At 33.2% G+C, this 22,575-nt stretch overlaps 4 protein-coding genes across 5 annotated transcripts; all 4 read left to right on the top strand.

Annotated features, from left to right (window-relative positions):
* The first annotated feature begins 509 nt into the window (after window positions 1–509).
* On the top strand, window positions 510–9,963 carry LOC120342201 (uncharacterized). The gene is made up of 20 exons (XM_078112173.1): window positions 510–761; window positions 1,409–1,546; window positions 1,638–1,721; window positions 1,959–2,637; window positions 3,614–3,831; window positions 4,028–4,167; window positions 4,330–4,522; window positions 4,613–4,711; window positions 4,994–5,196; window positions 5,403–5,550; window positions 5,713–5,927; window positions 6,300–6,577; window positions 7,195–7,361; window positions 7,425–7,462; window positions 7,819–7,902; window positions 8,377–8,432; window positions 8,646–8,713; window positions 8,789–8,836; window positions 9,696–9,731; window positions 9,870–9,963. The coding sequence occupies exons 1-19, from the start codon at window positions 545–547 to the stop codon at window positions 9,728–9,730; spliced, it is 3,108 nt and encodes a 1,035-aa protein (XP_077968299.1). The 5' UTR covers window positions 510–544; the 3' UTR covers window position 9,731; window positions 9,870–9,963.
* Window positions 9,824–11,826, top strand: LOC144422223 (uncharacterized). Of its 2 annotated transcripts, XM_078112183.1 has the most exons (7): window positions 9,824–9,962; window positions 10,033–10,098; window positions 10,275–10,363; window positions 10,713–10,818; window positions 11,048–11,153; window positions 11,548–11,618; window positions 11,686–11,826. In XM_078112183.1, the coding sequence occupies exons 1-7, from the start codon at window positions 9,918–9,920 to the stop codon at window positions 11,773–11,775; spliced, it is 573 nt and encodes a 190-aa protein (XP_077968309.1). In that variant the 5' UTR covers window positions 9,824–9,917; the 3' UTR covers window positions 11,776–11,826. The 2 variants fall into 2 exon arrangements, with proteins under 2 accessions (XP_077968309.1, XP_077968306.1); XM_078112180.1 differs by having other exon boundaries at window positions 9,958–10,098.
* A 3,035-nt stretch (window positions 11,827–14,861) lies between these two features.
* On the top strand, window positions 14,862–17,179 carry LOC144424551 (kelch-like protein 25). The gene is made up of 3 exons (XM_078113960.1): window positions 14,862–15,012; window positions 15,097–16,377; window positions 17,175–17,179. Exons 1-3 carry the CDS (start codon window positions 14,862–14,864, stop codon window positions 17,177–17,179), a joined length of 1,437 nt encoding a protein of 478 aa, XP_077970086.1.
* Window positions 17,180–17,930: 751 nt separating this feature from the next.
* On the top strand, window positions 17,931–21,432 carry LOC120325502 (kelch-like protein 2). Its single transcript, XM_078112190.1, has one exon. It carries the CDS (start codon window positions 18,012–18,014, stop codon window positions 18,321–18,323), a length of 312 nt encoding a protein of 103 aa, XP_077968316.1. The 5' UTR covers window positions 17,931–18,011; the 3' UTR covers window positions 18,324–21,432.
* The last annotated feature ends 1,143 nt before the right edge of the window (window positions 21,433–22,575 follow it).

Genomic DNA, 22,575 nt, shown 5'->3' on the forward strand with positions numbered 1-22,575 from the left:
AAAAATAAATAAATATGTGCCCCAACTTATTGCAAATTTTTTTTCTGTTTTGCGCTGTTTCCCCCTGTTTTGTGTGCTGTTCTCCTCTGCTTCGCGCTGTATTCAGTAAGTAGTAAGACCGTTTATTTTTGGAATGTCAATGGGCTGTTGCATAGAAAATAATCAAAATACTATTTTAGCATATTATGAATCGCAAAAGTATGCGAAAAATCAACAATTTGGGAATATCGAAATTCAGTAAAAAAGGATGAAATAGTTAAAAGTAGAAGTACTATGCGTTCAATTTTTAAATGTTAACTGATAGAAATTTAAATTTATTGAAAACAAGTGAAAGAAATGATTTATTATTGTATGAACACATGGATGATCTCATACATAGATCAATCATGATATGACATTTTTTATGCAACACCAGCTTTGATGAATATATGGGAGGATTCAAATGTCCAAATTTATGCATCATTTTGATTTAATTCATAGATAGATAGTGAATAGAAAAAAATGCCTAAACACCCACTTTGTGAGGCGCAGTTCTTACCACTTCATGGCAGCTCCTGCCACGAACGTACCACGCCGTCTCTTGCCATGGTTATTAGCAAACCGTGGCAAGTGTGTATATACCGCGGCGATGGCAAAAAGTACTGCCGTTACCGCGGCAGCTTTGCCATGGTTTCAGGGCAGCTTCGGAAAATATTTACCGGTATGCCTTATTACCATGTATGTTGCAGTATCTGGGGTTTTTGTACTATGGATAATGGCAGGTGAGTATGGTATCAATGTGCCTCATTAGTGCGTTGCGACTTTGGTAATTTCAGTTACAGAGTCGTAAGATTTGTGAGCTGTTATCCATGCAAGCCTCTGTCTTTTAACAATCACTCTGACTTTTTGATAGCTAGATAGTCTGCCAGTACAGCAGTAGGGTAATGCCAGAATGCGGTACCGGTAATCTAGGTACCTTACTGCCCTATTTCTGTATCTCCAAATTTCTAGTATTCACGAGGTACCGTACCGTAGCCTACGATAAGTTGAATTATATTTTAATTTGGCTGTGTAGACTATGTGTACTGAAGTATCTACCAGTATCTTCATATATGTTTAGATCTTGAAACACCTTATTAAGTAATAAATGGCAGATACTTATTTTAAGACAAAATCAAAAAATTTTGATGATTTGTGCATAAAAGTGAATGATTTTTACCAATGCATACTATGTATCGGAGTATCATTTACAACACCAGGTGGATTTCAACACCACCTGAAAACTCAACATATCGAATATGCTGTTCATATCATCAATGGGGATGAAAGAGGTATGTATACAGTATTACTGGTACAGCCTATAATTACTGAATATTTTCGTTGTGATGACTGGTCATTTTATAAGTCGGTATATCTTCAAATATTTTAGCTTTCATTATGCCTTGTAGAAGAGATTGTATGAAGCGAGGAACAAGTGCTTTGACCAGGAGTCACTATCATTGTCCCTCCTGTGAAAAAATATTTGGACGGAGAAATTCTATGATTGACCACAGGAGGCTTACTAAGAGTAAGGGTTAAAACTATTTTGTGGCTTATTTCTTGCAAATAGAGTACCTAGCTATAACACAGTAACTTTGGAATTTCAATGTTTTGTGTAGATTGTTTGGGTGCGATTGAAAGTGAAGAAGTCAGGGATATGGACATAGATTCTAAAAACAAAAGTTCAGAAAGTCTATGTGAAGGTAAGCTAATGATTGAAAAGATGTTCTAATGGATATTTAGCAAGTATTAGGTATTGAGTTGGTGTCCGCTTATAGATATGAGAGCATAAATAATTGTTTATTGTATGTCAAGAAAACTCGTGCATTGAAATTTTGTGATTTGTATCTATTTCTTTACCACTTTTACATGATTCATTTTCATTCGATATTTTTTTCACATTTTTAGACCTTGTTCGTTTACATACTTTTACTTTACAGGTACTTTCAACTTTCAATGCATACCTTGTGACAAGCGCTTTAGGCATCAGTCGTCATTGAGGCGACATGCTCAACTTAAACACAATGCAACTCAGCTTTTACCGAGCGTATGTGTTGACACATTCAATGGAATCTATATGGTTGCTCAAAGTGGTTCTGGCCCACTTGCTCCAATTCATGTTCAAAAGCACACATTGAAACAAAAAATTATGTGCACTGATGACGACTGTATTTCAATTATCAAAGCCATTTCAACAGTCAATCCAGGAATCCAATGTCGACATTTGGACTCTATCTCTGAATCTTCAATTTTAACGACAAACAAACTGCAACTGTCATCGCTAAACCGACTAAGGGAATTTAATATATTGAATGATTCGTCGGTTCAATGGTGCAAAAATATGAAGGAAATCAGTGAAAAGGATTGCTGCACTCTTGTAGCCCTTGTTGATTTTTCAACAATGGGTTTCGAAACAAGAACAATCTATTTTTCCGTTTACACTGAAAAAATTCAATATTTTGCACCATTGAAGAGGGTAAGAGTTTCTTTCAATAAAGATAATGGGGAATTTTCGTGCCTTTGTCCAACCTCGGGCATGAGTTCGACATGTTACCATGAGGCTGTAGCGAAGTGGTGTTTATTGGAGCAACAACCTGAATGGATCAAGCGCCCTTCCAGGTTTATTTAAAGCATTTTTATACATAATAGGTGTATTTTCTTTTATAATGAATTATATTCTGCAGTAGTATTAGTTATATAATCCAAAATATTCACCTCATCTTTCCTTTCTACCAGCAATCTTACTTAGTAGCATGTGTGCTTCCTTGTTTTATTGGACAGATTGGTTAAATGCCTAATTTTTTATTTCATTTTTATGTTGTAGCCCAGGGGTGGCCAACACGTTGATCGACCGGTTGATCGCCACGTTCTGAGTGGTCGATCTCGTCTGATGTTTAGAAAATTCGGTAACATATCTTGAAAAATTGCGTTTAACCAGTTTCATGCAGCGCATGTTGTGTGTTTTATAATAGAAATAATGCAGTACTGCGCACACGCTAAATACGATATACACATATAGTCCTTGAACCCAAGCGAGGCCGACTGAACAAATTATTATGCGATATGCAACGAAAGAAAGTTTTGCCACTGCCAAAAGTAAGAAAATGAGCGTTCCGAATGTCGTGTCGCCTGAATCGAGTATTGAATATTGCCTGAACTAACGTAGGATCGTACGATAACTCTTGCGCTCTGTGGAAAGTAGTTGTCTCACTCCGGGAGTAGTGTGATAAATTTTATTCTCAACTGTAGCAGTCGCATCAGAATGCCAATTTTTCCTAATTCTAGGCGAGCTAAGAGGATATCAGGAAGTTTCAACAATCATGTAACTGTTATGGTTTGCGAATATTTATTTATTTTTTGCTATTTAGATAATACATGGATACTAAGCAAGTTTTTTTTGAGAAATTCAACACTTACGACTGAAAACTAGATTTTAGTCGATCGCGGTCGCAAGTAGGTTGGCCACCTCTGTTGTAGCCTATTCAATATTTTTTTATAAATATTTGGATTAGGTATTTTTTAACATAGTAGAACTTGCTTTGGCAAGATGCATTTTCTGATATTTCTCATTTACAATGCTTCACATCTTTTACAGTATTTGTCATACACTGACTGATAATATGGACTATATGATGAAGTATTTTTTAACAAAAAAAAGAATTCCAGCTGAAATACCTCAGCGTCTTTTGCGTGACATTTCTCCTCCGCTTTTGCTGACTCCCTCTGAACAAAAATGTCTTAAGTGCAACGAGGATTTATGCATCAAGAATAAAAAACGAACAGTAGCATATGGAATGGGCCACATTTGGAAAAGTATGAATGCTTGTCATTGTATGGTTTAAACTTCTTATTGGTATAAAATACGAATTTTGTATTTCGACCAAATAACTTTGCCTAAGTCGAAACGTTAGATAATAGCCTGTGATATTATACCCAGATATTTAAATCATGCTTCTATGTTTTATTCCTTAACAACTATTTTTACGAGTTATTATAAATGTTTGCACAGCAACTGAATTATTCATCAAGGAATGTGCTGAATGTGGAATGGAAGTTAGATATCAAGAATATGAAGAAGGTTTTCATAATTTTGACAATAGTGTTTTATTGAGTCTCAAGTTGTGTTGTTATTTACTGCGTGGACTGAAAGTGAGTTATTGATTATTGCCGTTTACTGGTCTATTATGGACAAAGCAGCTCAAAGGCGTGTGCTAAATTCACATAAATATTTGTTGTATTGCATTATTTGTTCTGGTCAAATATGGTTTGCAAGGTTATACTATAAAATACAATTTTAATTTCACTGTTTAGAATCATATCTCAATCGAGAGCAATCTAAAAATGTTGTTCATCGAAACTATTCCTTATAATAAGATCAGGAATGCGTTCTTGCATTTTTTGGCTCTCCAAGACTATCAATACGACTTTTGTTGCTTGAAATGTGGAATATATCCAACAGTGCTGATATGTGATGGTAATTGGAAAAACACGTGCAGAAGACCAGGTAACATTAGCAACATTATTTGGCTGCGCATTTAAAACATAGCTGATGAAATATCACAAGCTGTAAATTTGGTATTTCGTTTACATACAGTTGAAGCCGTTGACAAAACCCAAAATACTTGTGACCTCATTGATGTAGACGCAACTTGGGAAAAATATCAGATGGAAATTATAGGAAGAGGATTTTATGGTCAGGAATACATTTACTTACTTGAATTATGCGTACAGATCTATCTCGTGGACAATCCGACAGTATCAATACCACGTTGTTTTGTTTAAAAACATTCAAGTGGCCTAGTTTATCATAATTATGGAAATTTGACACTAAAATTATTGATTAACTTTATTTGGTTTTTACCTAGCTTTTATTTTAAATTTTTCTTTGCTTTTGTTCACGTTTCACATGTTATTTGATAGTTTCTGTATTAGTTTATGTATCCAGTTCACTGATCTCAACCCTATGAATAACCAGGCTGTAAGGAGAATCCATGGAAAGTGGAAATAATGTACAACACAGTTGCACCTTGGATATCTCCAGAATGCCGATTTTCAAGTGAAGTCCCAAATACAGAGCATAGGAAAGGATTTATTCTTACCAAGCCAGTTGTTGAAAAGCCTCTAGCCTACTCCAAAGTCTCTCATGAAGATATTCTTCAAGCTATAAACTCTCCTCTTGTAGGCATACTTTTTTCTACCTTTTTGTCTCACAAATAGTCAAAAATGACCAAATGCCTCGATTTAAAAACAAAAATTTGACACTGCAATAATTACAATAGTTTTTGTTTTAATTTTGGTGTTTATACTGTACAGATATATATATTTTAAAACTATAGCTATATATTTAAAAACTATTATTTGAGGCAATTGCTCTTATTTTGCAGACATCTGATTCTCGTTTGATAGACTTGTGTGAAGTCTTGGGTATAAGTAGCAAAGGGAGTTCAGAAGACCTTGTTAATACTTTGAATGAGCTGGTTCTGTTTAAGGATGTATGCCCTAAGATGTACAAAAGCATAAAACATTGCGGTGGTTGGTATTATTGTTTTATTAAAGAAATGTTTATCTTTCTTAGGTCTAATGTCAATGGTTGCATTTTTGCTGTATTTATCTTTTCTACATTATCGCTATGATTTATTACAATGTAATACTAAAGAGGAATGAATAACTTGCTCTTATTTATATCTTGTGCAGCTGACAATGTTTTGGGATTTTGCTGCATGATCAAATGGCTTGAAAGAGATTTTCATCATTATTTTTTAGGAGGGATTGTACATTTTCGTTGCCCACATGGGATATGCTATTATATGAAATATCTTCTAAGACAGGAAAGTGCTAGAGATTATATTGACGGAATATTGTCCCTGAAGAGACAACCTCATGCTATAATATCTGACATTGCTTCCCAAGTGAGTTCTTTTTGGTTTAAGTCACTGTGGATATACATATTTTTAAATATTCTATATTTGATATACAAAAGTATTCACAAATAATGTGTAATTTATATAAATATTAAGGGAACTTTGATACTGTGTATTGAACTGCAGGTCCTTTCTCCTTGTTTACTTTCTACTTCGGATCCGTATGTGGTACTCCGAATATGCGCTATTCGATTAAGTTATCTCTTGTATTGTTTGAAGAAGTTAGACCATGATCTAACGAAAGCTCACAAATATACTTACTGTTTCGTTGAAAGAGATCATTTCACTTATATTAATATGTTTTGTTCATTCCTCCAACTTTGGTCAGAATACTCTTCAAACACTATTATCTGTTTTCAGGTAGCCCATCATGGCGAGGCTAGAAAAAGGGGTATTTTTGGGCCTGATAAAGGAATGCTGTTTGCATATACTGACAAAAATCTTGAATTGGAAAAACATGGCTCTCTACCACAGGTTAAACTGGATGCTCATAAAAAATACAGCCTCTGTGATAGGTTCCATACAAGATCGAAGAAAAAGACCGCAGAAAATTCTTTTCGCAACTTGAAGTACTGCTCTGATTTGAACATAAATACCAGTGTGGCAGAGCAGGAAAATGCTCACATGGCAAAAGATAGGCAAGCTTCCATCTTATTCAACCACCCCTCTTTTTTTTAATATATTTATATTGTGAAGTGAACCAGGGTATGGTGGCCTCGAAATGACAGTACAAGAGCTTCCGAAACACTGTTGTATATGTGACCTAAATCAATGCACAATATTTAGAAAACTGATGACTGAGGTTTTCGAGGAATATCTTTCAACAAACCAATTTTTTGTCCAGAGGGTTTGTTTGTTTGCTAGATGGGAAATTTCTCCAGTTCAGATACCAATTGTGGCATGTCGTATTTGACATTTTTCATACTATTCAGTGATTGGCCATTATTACACAAATGCTTCAATCGAGGATGTATTGATAGTTTGCTTATTGAAAAGATATTGTTAATGGTAGATGGATCATATTACTATTTAACTCATGTTGTGATGTACATTGTCGATTATTTTGAGGCAATAAAGCATGACCATTTAATGTTAATAGGCAGAAAATTAATTTGATGCTATGACACGTATAAAAAAACTCAAGATAGTTGGAAATTGATATTTTACTGAGATGAATCGCTTGAATATTGACATGTTTTAAGAGTTCATGCTGTGCGAATATGTTCGGTAAAATGCTTTACAACCTTACTTGTAGATCTTCAGTTTGCTCTATGGACACTACCAATTTCCTTTGGCTTTCGCGAGTTAGCATTAACCTGCGTAATAAAGACATAAACTCAAGATATGAAAAAAAAATGAAGACTCAATTTGGAAATAAAATTCGGAGGAATCATGAAGGAATTGCTATACCAGATGTTAAAGGTACATGATTTTCATGTTATTGAGTAATGTGGATATATTTTCTCACTACACACCTCATTTTAGGTAACGTTTTGGATGGAACCAGTGGATCGGTCACAGAGGTATGCATGTATTATTAAATTTGTTTTCATGTGAATGCATAGTATTGTAAAATAAAAGTAGAATAAGACATTTACGATTTATAAAGGTCTGCTTTTGCGGTTTCCGACAATATCATTAATCAAGTATAAAAGATATCTTTAAAATGTTAATGGCTTTATGTTATCCCATTCTTTCGAGTTATCGTAAATGTACAAACCTGTAAATGAATTGTAGCAATTTCTTAGTTATACTATGGAATGCTTTTTTCTAATATAAGATTTAGGAAGGAATTAAACAGAATTCTATTATATGTGTCTTATAATTCATGCTACTACCTACCTACATCGATTATATTTCCTGTGGTTTGAAAATTTAGGAAGAATTACTCATCGACGAAGATGATGAAGCTATGAATGAGGTAGTTGCCAACCCTGAAGACAATGTGTACTCTGAAAATATAGTGAGATAATTTTTTTCTTGCTCTTACCGCTTTTGTATTATAATGCATTGTATCGAGTTTGATATGTGGAGTTATGAATTTTTTGCATGATGGTATTGATCAAATTATCTATGCCAAGAGTCTCCAAAACGCTGCCCATGAGGCAATTTTTCGGCCTGCGTCACGGTTGAGATTTTTCCACAAAACTGAAATAGTACGATGTTCACTATGGGTGAGTTTTATCATGTTATTTGACATCAGGAGTCTGGCCTGACAAACTATAATAGGTGAAACAAACATTCCACCCTATTCCACTTTATTGCGCTCATATTTCATTGTATTGTTTTAATTAACTTGTAAATTCAAGAATTTCATTCTGCATTATTTATTATAACGAAATAAACGAGTTTCGGTCAGATAATTGTGTTCGAAGAAAGCTTCGCAAAGTTAATTTATTGTGTCATATTTTTTTCAAATTCCTACTTCCTATTAAAGCAGAGTGGAATGACTACTGGAACAGTGTCACAATATCAAGAAGATCAGACATTTTGGTAAGTATTTGCACTTGGAGGATGAGTATTCCATGTGTTTCAACGATGTAATGATTAAAATGAATATTTAACGATGCTTTATATGGTACATTCTTCAATCTCATAATATGCTGAAGCCTTCAAAGAAGTTCATATTTCTATTAAAATGTCATCCACAATTTTCAGTCTTTCTTACTTTATCTTCATACTTATGGGTCAAACTTTTCATTGCAGTTCAGCAAAAATGAAATCAACTTCATGCAGTGATGGTGATGGTAATATTTATGACTCCGAGAATAAAGGTGGGAGTTACTTTGTTTATCGTTAAGATGTCTTGGTATGATACTTATCTCTAATTATTCATTTACATTTTTCAGATAGTTATGAATCAAGAAAATGTCTTTTTCTGCCTGCCAAATTTAATGGTAAATTTTATAATATTCATTGTATTAAATTTTTCTTTAAAATTTGATATATTTTGGTAATTGTCTGAATGATAGTTTTTTGAGCAATAGCTGATCTCCTTCTATATGACAATACTTTGATTTTATGAGGTTATTATGAGGCGTTATTATTCAATGAATGATTCAGTTTTGTTATCAGTCATAGCGTTGCAATTACGTGTTACTGATAATGCTATGCATAATATTATCTTCAGACATACAGAAATTATGGAAGTCAACTCATAGGAATAGGATTGAGTGTGTAGTTGGAGATACAAAGAAAGGGCTAGACAAGGAGTGTATGTGCCTTCTTGAGGGTGACAGCTATCTTGATGATAAAGTGAGAAAATAGAACGTGAAAATTCCTTTAAAAGTGTTCCACCCATTGTAGAGTTATGTGTGTTTAACCGTCATTGAGGCCTAGTGAGAGAAACAATCTATACATTCGCGATAAATAAAGAATTCAAATTTCATGGGGATTAGCCATAGATTAGGTTAACCATTGAACAGAAATTAATCTTTGTCTTGCAAGGAAATTCAGCAGCAGCGCTAACCCTGCCAATAGAAGTAATATACCGAGGAACATTTTGAACGAATATTTATATAAAATGATTTTTAGCTGTTAAGAACTCAGTGTGTACATAACAAAGGAACTGTACAGCCATGTTCATAGTTTGGAAATCACTCAGATGTTATGCATGTACACAAGTACTAATTTATACAGGAGTATTACCATCAGAATGTAACCATCATTTCTAGTTTGTGTAAGATTGTTTATAAAATTGAACTTATAGTTTTTCAATAATTATTTTTATTTCAAATGCTACCAACTTTGCTGAAGATAATAGATGGAATAATTGCAGCTCTTTGTCATAAGGTATGTCTTTTAGTATTGTTCATCTCTGTATTCCATGTGGAACTGTGACATCTCCATAAATTATATTTCAGTCCGAAATTTCTTATCAGTGACTCAGTTTATTATTATGTTAATCTTTCTAAATCAACTTGTTTTTAGTGGACCAGTCATACTCAATATAGCGCTCTGTCTGCATTATATTCCACAATGTGGTTTTGGGAGGGGATTTATCGTCGAAAGTACAAAAGTTTGGTAAAATAACATGTTTATTATTTTTGATCATCGTTTATTCGCTTTCGTTACCATCCTATTTTACATCCAGGCCAAGTTGACTATTGAAAAACCAACTATGAGTGCTGTGAACCATGGCAATCACTGGACTCTAATGGTAGGTAAATTGCTAGATCTTTGTTAATTTAAATGAAATTCTTTTGGAAAATTTTCTTCTCAAATGCAATTACAAAATGTTTCAATATATCACGTCAAAACAAATATGGCATATTCTGTATTGCTCTTCAAACCAGAAATTCTTCTACTCTTGTGAACAAAGTTTCATGTTTTCAGATTACAGATCCATCTCAAGGGAGTGTCACTATTTATGACCCTGTTGGCCATGAAGAGAGTTATGCTGAAACGCTGATGGAGAATTGGAGGTTTGTGGTTTTCTGCTTGACTAAATGATTATTGGCTTGTAAACACTCACAGATTCATTTTAAATTATCATGCCCTTATTGAGTTCAACGATAGAACATCAATGTTTTAGTCATGCATTCAAATCTCTACTAGTGTTATCTGAATTTTAAAACATCAAAAACAGATTACCGAAACTGTATGGATCGTACGAGTTTTTTGCACTGAGATTGCAAGCTAGGTATGAAAGCTCATATTAGCAAGAATATGCAGTTCTTAGAACACTTCAAAAAAAAAGTTAAGGATCTGAAATTGTTCCTATGTGTTGTGGGACTAATCAGGGCTGTTCTTTTTTTTTACGTTTTCTCCCAGGAAATTTTGGAAATACCATGGAGGTGACAAAAGAGATTGGAGACTGTTAACAAACAAGCATAGTGAACAAGAAGATGGGTTTAATTGTGGAATTTTGGTTGTGAAGGTACATCGGGTCCAATTTGTTTTTATAGTGGTATTATTAAACTGATAAGGATGCACACAGGCTCATTACGGTAGATCTTTAAATTTTCATTTATATTTGTGAGTAAACATTTACTACTAGTAGTACTTTATATTGATACCACCACCATTCAACTGGAACCTTATTTTTAAATCATCTAATTGGTGCAAATCTATAGAAATATGAGTTGTTTTATTTTTTTACATTCTAGGCTGCCGAAGCAATCTTAACAGGTTGTACAACGGATTTCAATCATTCGACAGGCATCTGTAAAGTCTACAGAATCCATTTTGGAGACCTTCTGTTGGAAGCCACAGGTGCATTATAATTTTATTAACTAGGTCTAAGCATAAGTCATTTTTATTCAAGTGTGGAGAGCAGTGCTGGAAGTCGAGTAACAACTAGCACCATAACATCTATGCGGTCACGGATATGTTGGTAGCACACAGCTATATTTTGATGATATTTAGAACTTTCTTTTGAACATGGCTAAGTGGGTTATAAAACTCAGAGCCCAGAGCTTTAATTTGATGATATTGAAAAATGGAATGGAAAAGGAAGTTAATTAAGTATCGGATTGAGGTCAATATTGATCGTGTATGCAAAGAAATTTTACTCATTTTTGCGGTTGGTTAGAATCTGAGGAGGAATATACATGACTATATTAGTTAGATATTTGCAATCCTACATTTGTTTTCCTTCATCTTTTAGATGTTGATGAGCTGGCACACTTTTGTGTGGGCTGTAATGGCAGGACTGCCCCTGATGGTGGCACACTTTGGGTAAGGTCAAACATTTCCTTATGGATGCAGTTTTGATGGATAAAGTAAAGTAATAATTTTGTTGTAGGTCGAATGTGATGGATGCGAAAGGTGGTGCCACCAATATTGCGCAGATTTTGCGGGTAACGAAGAGTTTTTCTGTGAACACTGCACATAAAACTTAAGTTTTTGTGTAATTTTCTTTAATAAAATTTAATAACATGCACAATGTCATACTTCTTTTTTGGAATTTGAAGTTCGCTAGTTGAGGTTCCTCATCTGCCTGTAAATATTATAGAAATATTCGAGAATTGTCTTAACAAATAGTTGACATATCTAAGTGGCTTTGTCATAAAAGGATTCCAGTGTCAACAATGGAGATAGTGAGTGTGCAAGAAGCTGTAGGGGCCAACTGTAGAGCTGTGGTACGCAATCAGCTTTAAATTATTGCAACAACAAACCCTTATGTTGGGTAATTTATGAGAGCAATACCCTCTCTCTTTTTTATCGCATGCAATCCATTTCTTGTTTTCACGGATTGCCCTCACCCGCCACTACACCCCTAAAACGAGAGAGACTGGCATGTTTTCATTTTAAGTTAAAAGTTATCTGTCTGTATTGGGAAATCAGAAACGAAGAGAAAATAATATATAATTAATGCAACTGGTTATAATTTGTCCCTGAAAAAATGGATGTAGTGCCACATTATAAAATACTTCCATTCCCGTTTTCTTACAAAGAGTGGCTTTTTCGGGGTAAAGGAAAAATTCAAGTGGTACCGGTTCGCAGAAAGTAGAAGGTTGAGAACCCCTACTGTAGATGAATCGCCTAGCAGAGTAAATGCAATTTTAATCAAACCCAACCGACACAATTTTACTCTGGTAGTACTGCGATCTAATTTGAATCAATATGACTAAAAAAGACACAGCGCAAATGATATACAACATTATTTATTGCCAGAGGAAGTAATGGCACCTTACTTCCAACCAGCCATTACTTCCTAACCAGAGTTGGATCAATTACACTAATTCAGTTCAAATACAACTACTCCTGTACTCCCTTAAATGTTTCAATTACATTACAATTACTCCGTGCAAAAAATATCAAACTGCATTTACAATTATAACATTTTGGTTCGTATTTACATTTTCCCCTGCTCAAGAACTGTTGGATTGCACTTGATGAAGATTAGGCTGCGAAAAGTTTCTGAACCCAATAAATTTCTTCATGCTGTATAAAAGTTATCCGCAATTGAAAAAACTCTTTCTGACAGGGCTGTGATGAAGCCTTTTTTGAAGTTGTTACAGCCTGCCTCAGTGCTGCTCAATGATTTAAAAAACTCTGACAATGGTGCAAGAAGTGGTTCAACACATGTTTCGGAAGAGTTTGTTTGATGTTCATCCATTTTCAAAATACTAAGATTTAGTCTAATTGAAAGTGTAATTGAGCCAGAATTTTAGCAAATTACAGTTACGATTACACAGAATGAAAATGCCTCCATTCAGTCATTACATTACAATTACATAAAAAACTGTAAAAATGATCCAACTCTGCTTTCAACTGCACCCTACCGGTACCTACTTCAAAGCAATATACACCCAAGGCTGACTTCATTTGTAACGCCAAATCATTTCCTTATTACTCTTGAATGCAAACAACACTGAATGCTAATCTCGCTTCTTCAGTTGATGGCAGCAACCAACTTGTCGCCGCGCTCCCCGTTATCCCGCCGTGGTAATGCGCAATTAACCACAAGGTTCCCCACTATCTTCCACTGTTCATGGCGAGAAATCTTTCGCTACCACAGGTTATTCCTACCTGCCGTAACCGCGGCAGCTCCTGCCGTGGTTACGGCAGCTCTTGCCGTGGTTACGGCAGCGTAACTACGGTTCATGGAAGTATAATTTCACCTGCCGTGGTTTTCAATTTGCTGCCGTGGTACCCCGCCTCACGCCATTGTTTGTGGCAGCTTGAAAGTTAGCCGCCGTGGTTTGGTCATTGTGGCCATGGTTTGGAGATTCCGCCATGGTTTTGCGGCAGCTTCAGATGCCGCGAAATACTTAAAACTGCACTTGCACTTTGTTGTCTGATTTTCTATCTAAATTAACTAAATCGATCAATTATTGGTAAATATATATAAAATGTGTGCACGAATTCGATGACAACTGTATGATAATATAGATTAACTTCTTTTCAATTGACATATATTTTATTATATATGATACAAAACTTCAGTGATGGTATGGTTTTATATTTTAATTGTTACATATATTGTTTGAACTTGTGGGGAATGATAACTTGTGCTATCGATTGGGTTTCTACAAGATCAACTACTTTTCCGTTTTCTATGGTTTTGCGTCGGTGGATCCGTATGCATATAATGCAAGGATGCTGTAGCGAGAGTGAAGATAACTATCCTGAGTAATTCAAAAAATAGTCTTGCTGCACACTAATGAGTTGTTTGAAATTATGAAAGTGTTCCGCTTGGCATTGGAATTTATTTGGCGAGAAAAAAAATGTCATAGTCAAGTTGATTGTTTCCAACCGGTAATATATTCAACAGATATAAATGCAAAAAACATGCGAAAGAGTAAAGAATATAATTTAAGACAGGCTAATGACGGAATGAATTTCATTAAACATTAGTTGTTTAACATGCCCAATTTGCCCATATAGAGTATGATACCAGTACTCAAATATGAAATGAAACATATACTATCATAAGCTAGCATTTGGATAGGCGCATTATACTGCAATATATATGAATAAATAGATAGGATTTACATATTTATAATAATTATTTATTTATAATAAAACTATGTTTAAGTTTCAGTTCAGGTTTTTAGGCTTTGATACATCTCGAGAACAAACCAATTTAAACTATTATTATTACATGATACCGGTACTTGCATTGTACATTCCACAAGAGAATTGTATTTTCAGACATATAGACTTAATAGGTGTTTTTGATGTTCTTGGTACAGCAACGTTTATCTGTTCTGTTGCCAATTCAACAGTTGGTTGAACAAATTTTAAGTTTTTCTGTTTTGCTCAGTTCAAGCAATTCTGGTATATTTAAGATGATCTGGATCATGCAGTTGTACTTTTTTTTTGTAATATTGAGGTTTATTTTTGATTGACTTTAATGTCTAATTAATTACCCTATCTTTAAATTAAATATCTTTTTCTATTGTTTCAGGTCTTTTCAATAATAGTAGTAGTATCATAAAATTCTTTAAAAAATCAAACCAAACCATCTCAAAAATGGAAGAAAAAATCAATACAGATTCTAAAGAACATGCTGTTGAAATTTTACAACAATTAAATGAATATCGTAAAACTGGACGTCATTGTGATTTCATGATCAAAGCTGGATCTGAGGAACTTCCTGTTCATAAGAATATTGTGTCGGCAAGTTCAGATTATTTTAAAGCGATGTTATCTCATGAAAATGTTGAAACAAAATCTGGTGTTGTTGAAATAAAGGAATTTGATGAAGTTTGTGTTAAAAAATGTGTTGATTTCATCTACACTGGGGATGCTTATGTTGCCAAAGAAAAACGTGAAACACTCATGGGTGTCGCTCACATGATGCAACTGCAAAGACTTTGTGATAGTATCACAATTTTTCTGGAAGATGATCTTGATCCTAGATCGTTTTTTCAAACTAAAAAAATTGCAAATAGGTACAACTGTAAACAACTTGAGGAAAAATGCAATCAATTTGCATTGCAGCGTTTTATAGAAATTGCCCAGTCTGATGAGTTTATGGATCTTGATGAAAAATTTATTTCATTTCTGATGGAATCAAAGGAAACAAAAGCAAAGGAAGAAGGGAAATGTAAGATGTTGTTAGCATGGACCAAGCATGATATTGATGAAAGAAAGGAATGTTTTCTTAGTTTGGTGATGAAATTTCAGTTGACAAAAATGACTTTGTCATATAGAAGATTTCTTGTTGAAAATGAACCATTGATATTTGAATCTATGCAGTCTATCCAGTCGCTGACTTTGTCAATATTAGACAGCCATCATGGGGATATCAGCTCAAAAGATTTTAATTTACCAAAGAATAAACAGCTTGTTGTTTTTGATCAAACTTCTCAAAGAATGCATTCCTATGCTGTTGATGATAAAACATGGACACCAATGCAAACCATAGATCAAGCAATTATGCAGAATTCAATATATTCTGCTGTAGTGATGGAATCTTACATTTATGTGATTTGTACAAATGGATCGTTTTATAGACTTGAATATGCTGAATCAAATGCAAAGTGGGAACAAATGGCAAATCCAAATCTTCAGAATGCATGTGCAGTTGCACTAGATGGTTTTGTTTATGGTATTGAATATGGAAATTACTCAAACATTATGGAAAGATATGATCCATCAAATAATAGATGGACCAGACTAACAAACAAATCATTGATTCTATGTGGAGAATCTTTGTTGGCTGCTGATGGAAAGGTGTTTTGTATTGCAGGATATTCTAAGCAGCAATATCGAGCAACAAACCAAGTTGAAATTTATGATCCCGTCACATCAACTTGGTCAATGGATAATAGATCATTGAATGAAGCAAGATATTATGCTTCTGCAACTGCTACAGAGGAAGGAATATATGTTATGGGAGGTTGTTATAATAATAGTGGTTCAACTCTCATTACTGTTGAATTTCGTTCATCTGTAACTAAAACCTGGATAATATTGAAACCAATGAAAAATGCAAGAACACAGTTCAGTAGTTGTGTGATTGATGAGAAAGTTTATGTCATTGGTGGGAATGGAAATCCTGCAAATATAGAGGAATATGATCCTGGAACAAAAAAATGGAAAATAATTGAAACATTACAAGAAAAAAATTTTTTTCCAAGAGCAACTGTCGCAATTTCTATATAACATTGATTGCTTACTGAAAATCCCTGTTTTTCTAATTTTTTTCAAAATTAATTTTTATCGTAAGATGATAGCCTAATTTTTGTGGGCCATAATACTCAACCAAATAATTTGAATTTGTCGGATATTTTTTCATTCATCTTGTGTTCTAGTAATGTATTAAGATTGAATATATGTTTTGATATCAAGTTTACTTTTTCATACATACATCCAACTAGTATCTGATTGATAATTTGATTGCCTGACCGCTTACATATTATCTAATGTTATTAAGAAATAGTTTTTCATTTTACTTATTTTATTATATTATTAAATTGATAATGATCACATTTTGAATGTATTGAAACATTTTTTTTTTCATTATTTCATTCAATTTTGTGACATTTCATAAAGTTGGTGATGACCACGTTCAATTTTAATTTATGTTCCATGCTTTCATAATTTAAAATTCTTTTATTCACACCGACTAAATTGTTGATCAAAAGGGGTTAATATTAAATAATTCTTTCCTGTAGTGAAAATCACTGTATTGTTTCAAATTATTGATTTTGTTTCCACTGCTTTCTTGATATACCGTAATTAATTTCAAAAATATGCATTTTTTAAATGTTTTGATTAATATCTCTGTTTTTCATTCATGAAATAACTGTTTAATAGATTTGTCATTGTAATATTCAGGCTAGTGGCTATGAAGTTTTTTATTACATTGCTCTTGTCGTACAAAATTGGTTTCTGTCCATTCATTATCTATTTTTTGCAAAGGTAAAATTTCGAAGATGAAAAACTTTTTCTTATCAGATTAATATTTATTCAACCTTGTCTTAGTAATAACATTACTGGTGTTCACTGTTGATCAATTCATATTTAAAGAAGGGCTTATTTCATATCACCATTTGTATAACGAGATGAGAGATATGTTATGGTATTTTTCAAGTTGACCAACAATAATTTAACTACTGATATTTATATTTCGACAATATTTTAATGGTCTTTCTGGGTTTATATGGATTTTCATGGACAATTGAATTTCAATGACTGTATTTAATTAGTTATAAGATGTGTGTTTAAAATATGACTGTAGAATTTGTTCCAGTCTATAACACTTGTATGCTCCATACCAATTTTGAAATATATTGTATTGAAATATAATATATTGAATAACTCGATTGTCATTATGACTTCCGAAGAGCTTTAGTTTAAGCAGTCAGTATTCGACTTCATTCACTTATTTGATCAGACATTGCCTTTCGTTATAGTTTCATTTTTTTTATTGTAAGCATTGTTTTATGAAGCAAGGTTTATTTTTGATGAACTGTAAATTTTTAATTTAATTATAATTTCTCTATTGTTTAAGATATAAAATAATAGTGGTATAATCATAAGCAGTACTTTATAAAATCAATCCAAGGCATCTCAGAAATGGAAGAAAAAATCAATACAGTAACTAAAGAACATGCTGTTGAAATTTTACAACAATTAAATGAATATCGTAAAACTGGACGTCATTGTGATTTCATGATCAAAGCTGGATCTGAGGAAATTCCTGTTCATAAGAATATTGTGTCGGCAAGTTCCGATTATTTTAAAGCAATGTTATCTCATGAAAATGTTGGAACAAAATCTGGTGTTGTTGAAATAAAGGAATTCGATGGAGTTTGTGTTAAAAAATGTGTTGATTTTATTTACACTGGGGATGCTTATGTTGCCAAAGAAAAACGTGAAACACTCATGGATGTCGCTCACATGATGCAACTGCAAAGAATTTGTGATAGTATCGCAATTTTTCTGGAAGATGATCTTGATCCTAGATCGTTTTTTTCAAACTAAAAAAATTGCAAATAGGTACAACTGTAAACAACTTGAGGAAAAATGCAATCAATTTGCATTGCAACATTTTAAAGAAATTGCCCAGTCTGATGAGTTTATGGATCTAGATGAAAAATTTATTTCATTTCTGATGGAATCAAAGGAAACAAAAGCAAAGGAAGAAGTGAAATGTAAGGTGTTGTTAGCATGGACCAGAAATGAAATTGATGAAAGAAAAGAATGTTTTCTCAGTTTGGTGATAAAATTTCAGTTGACAAAAATGACTTTGTCATATAGAAGATTTCTCGTTGAAAATGAACCATTGATACTTGAATCTGGAAAATCTCTTCAGTCATTAACTTTGTCAATTTTAGACAGTACTGGGAATTTCAGTTCAAAAGATGTCAATTTAACAGAGAATAAACAGCTTGTTGTTTTCGATCAAACTTCTAGAAGAATGCATTCTCATGATGTTGATGATAAAACATGGACACCAATGCAAACCATAGATCAAGCAATTATACAGAATACATTATATTCTGCTGTAGTGATGGAATCTTACATTTATGTGATTTGTAAAAATGGATCGTTTTATAGACTTGAATATGCTGAATCAAATGCAAAGTGGGAACAAATGACAAATACAAATCTTCAGTGTGCATGTGCAGTTGCACTTGATGGTTTTGTTTATGGTATTGAGTATGGAAATTAGTCAAACATTATGGAAAGATATGACCCATCAAATGATAGATGGACCAGACTAACAAACAAATCATTGATCCTAGCTCTTGAATCTTTGGTGGCTGCTGATGGAAAGGTGTTTTGTATTGCAGGATATTCTAAGCAGCAATATCGAGCAACAAACCAAGTTGAAATTTATGATCCTGTCACATCAACTTGGTCAATGGATAATAGATCATTGAATGAAGCAAGACGTCAAGCTTCGGCAACTGCAACAGGGGAAGGAATATATGTCATGGGAGGTAAAAATGTTGATGGAAAATCTCTCACTACTGTTGAATTTCGTTCATCTGTAACTAAAACCTGGATGATGTTGAAACCAATGAAAAATGCAAGACAATATTTCAGTAGTTGTGTGATTGATGAAAAAGTTTATGTCATTGGGGGAAATGGAAATCCTGCAAATATAGAGGAATATGATCCAGAAACAAAAGAATGGAAAATCACTGAAACAATACAAGGAAAAAATATTTTTCTAATGGCAAGTTTTGCAATAAATATATAACATCAATTACTATTTTATTCGTACAAATATGGCTCTCATAATCTTATTGAATATACCTATCAATTTTCCTGATTTAATTTGTTTGCAGAATTATGGAAACTTGTCATTTGTCAATCATTTGTGTGTTGATATTTAGATTGAATAATGTGTTTGACAAAAAGTTTTATTTGATGATTTTTCTTCTATACATTTAGCTCAAGAATGAATTTACAGAATGTTTGAAGATATAGCTTGAATAATTTCTCTTTACAGATAGTCAATATCAATATTGATAATTCATACCTATTTTATTTGGAAGTGACAAGTGAAAATTAATTTCATATTAGTAGTGTTGATTTTGTATTGATTTTTTATATCATTCCATTTAATATGGTCAACAATTTAATCTCTAATTCCTGAAAATGTATCATTTTTCAATATTTTATTCAATTTTGTGTTATGTCAGATTACAGGAGCTTTCCCTGTAATAATTTTTTATGGGTTGTTATTAGGGCCCGACCGATACTGCCTTTTCAAAACCGATACCGATAGTTTTCTAAAACTTGGCCGATAAACCGATACCGATGTTACCACACAAAAAAAGATGACTACAAGTAACAAGCAACACTCTGATAATTCTGTGTTAACTCCTGCAATGATGACAAAAAATTGCATAAAAAAATTTAGAGGTCCTTAAAATTGGGGTTTCGAAAACTGTCGCGTTGACTCTGTTGAGTGTTGACAGTTGAAATTGCACATACTCTCAATACTTTATTTACTCAATTCCTGTGAATTCAGTTTTAATAAGGCATGCAAAGCCTGTAGGTGCTATTTTAATCCCATTATCATTAGTCTCAACTCTGGAGTTTTTTTGTGTAATTTTCAGTAAAATGATTAACAACCATTAATAAGATAAAATTGTTGCCCAAGAAATTTTAAATTGAATTTAGGAAGGTCTCGAATTCGGAGCTAGGGATGACATTATTTTATGATGATCATATTGTTACTGTACAACAGCCATCAAAATGCAAGAGTACAATTATTTGTCATAGTAATAGACATATAATACGAAGTATTGCCAGCATAGGATTCCATTGAAAGCAGGTATTGCCATCGTAAGGATCTCCCAGCATGTGTTTCAGCTTCAAGTTACCTGTAACATGTTCCTATGATTACTGACTCAACAGCTTCAAATCAATTCTATTTATAGAACTAGCATTTTAAGCCGAAACTAAATTGCTTTTTTTCCCTTGTGTACTCTCTCAAAAACGTCATTATCGATAATAACATTCCAGTTATGGCCATACATGAAATGTATAATTACACGCCACCGGGCATTAGGAGAGACACCTTTTAACAAGGGATAAAACTGCTTGCCCGATGTAATTTTGACACTTTTGCAGTCACATGATTGGCCGGTAACTATCGGTAAAATAAGCCGATACCGATAGTTCGAAATTTATGAAAAACAAGGCCGAAATATCGGTCGGGCCCTAATTGTTATCATATCTCTCTCATTAACTCACATTAATTATTTATGATGGATCCTATCTGATTTTAGTTTCATACAATAATTCAAGTTTTTGATCTTAATGATCAGGTGGGGGTTATTTATATTAAATGCTCAATCGTTTGAAATCACTGTATTTTTTAATTATTATCAATATCATTGCTTTTTGATATAACTAGTTTGAAGATATGCATTTTTAAATACGTTAAATATTATTCAGGCATTTTATTCTTGAAGTAACTGATCAAAATTTTGTTGTTGTTGTTGTAAATGAAATATTTAGGTTAGTGGTAATAAAGCTTTTATTACATGACCCCTATTGCACGAATTGGTTTCTGTCCAACCAATATCAAATTTTTGCAAATCTATTATTACAAATAAAAGAAAGAACAAAACATTTAGGTTTAGGAGGAGTAGTGTTAATTCAACCATGCCTTAGTAATGACCTCACTGCTGATCACCGTTGTCCAATGCATTATCAGTATTTTTGAGGTGAGGCTCATTTCATACCATCATCTTTGTAACGTCATAACAGACTTATTGCGGCCTTCTAGGCTGAGAACAATTATTCAACTTCTGATATTTCTATACTGAAAATGAAGATGATTTTGAGAAATCTTTGTGAATTTCTTAATGAGCCATGAAATATTATCATTATTTATTGATTTCAATTCCTGATTAACAGGCAATAAGTTCTGTAATTAAGGAAATATAATTTTATTGAATATTTTATTATTGTAGTTGTTCATATTGACTAATTCACTGAACTTGATAACATATACTGTGTCAGTGAAATTGTCATTGCGTTATGTATATAAGGTACTAGAAGGAAATATAAATTTTCATTTTGATGCTCGTAGTTAATCTTCTGACAAATTCTTACTGGTATTATTTATGCAATTTTTCACAGCTGTAATTTGCAATATTGATATCATAATTAGATAATTAGAAAGAAATTAAATATTCTCTGATTATCACGAAGTTCCTATTGATATTGGCTAGAAACGACAATATTTCAAATGTCCTTAAGTTGGATTCAAAATAGATTAATGGCTTTAACTTTTATAAAAAGTTTGGTACTCCTGAAGTATGCGCACTAAGATGTCGCATAACCTTAACCTGGTACACAACCTGAGTTCAGCATACTTCAGGAGGTCCAAAAGTTTTTCATACCTAGAACACCAGTAGATTCTGGAGTTGTGAGAAAGTTTAAAAAGGGGAGTAGTTTTTAATTTTGATGATGTCATCGCACACAAAAACTGAATCCTAAAAAGCCAACAGAAATTGTTGAAATATATGAAAGTAATATAGTCCGGCAGTTAAGGGGACCTTTTTGGCCCAAGTTTGATTTCAGACATAAAGTTTTTTTTATCTGTGATTATTCATCTTGGGGTCATTGCCCATCATTTCTACATGGGTGTGGAGTTTGCAGCCTTAAGCAATTTTTTTTACGGCTCGATATTTGTATTAGTGTTTTTCGTCAAACCTGTGCATCATAATGACGCACAACCTGAATCATAACCTGTTAAAATACTATG

Source organism: Styela clava, chromosome 1, assembly GCF_964204865.1.
Source record: "Styela clava chromosome 1, kaStyClav1.hap1.2, whole genome shotgun sequence".
NCBI lineage: Eukaryota > Metazoa > Chordata > Ascidiacea > Stolidobranchia > Styelidae > Styela > Styela clava.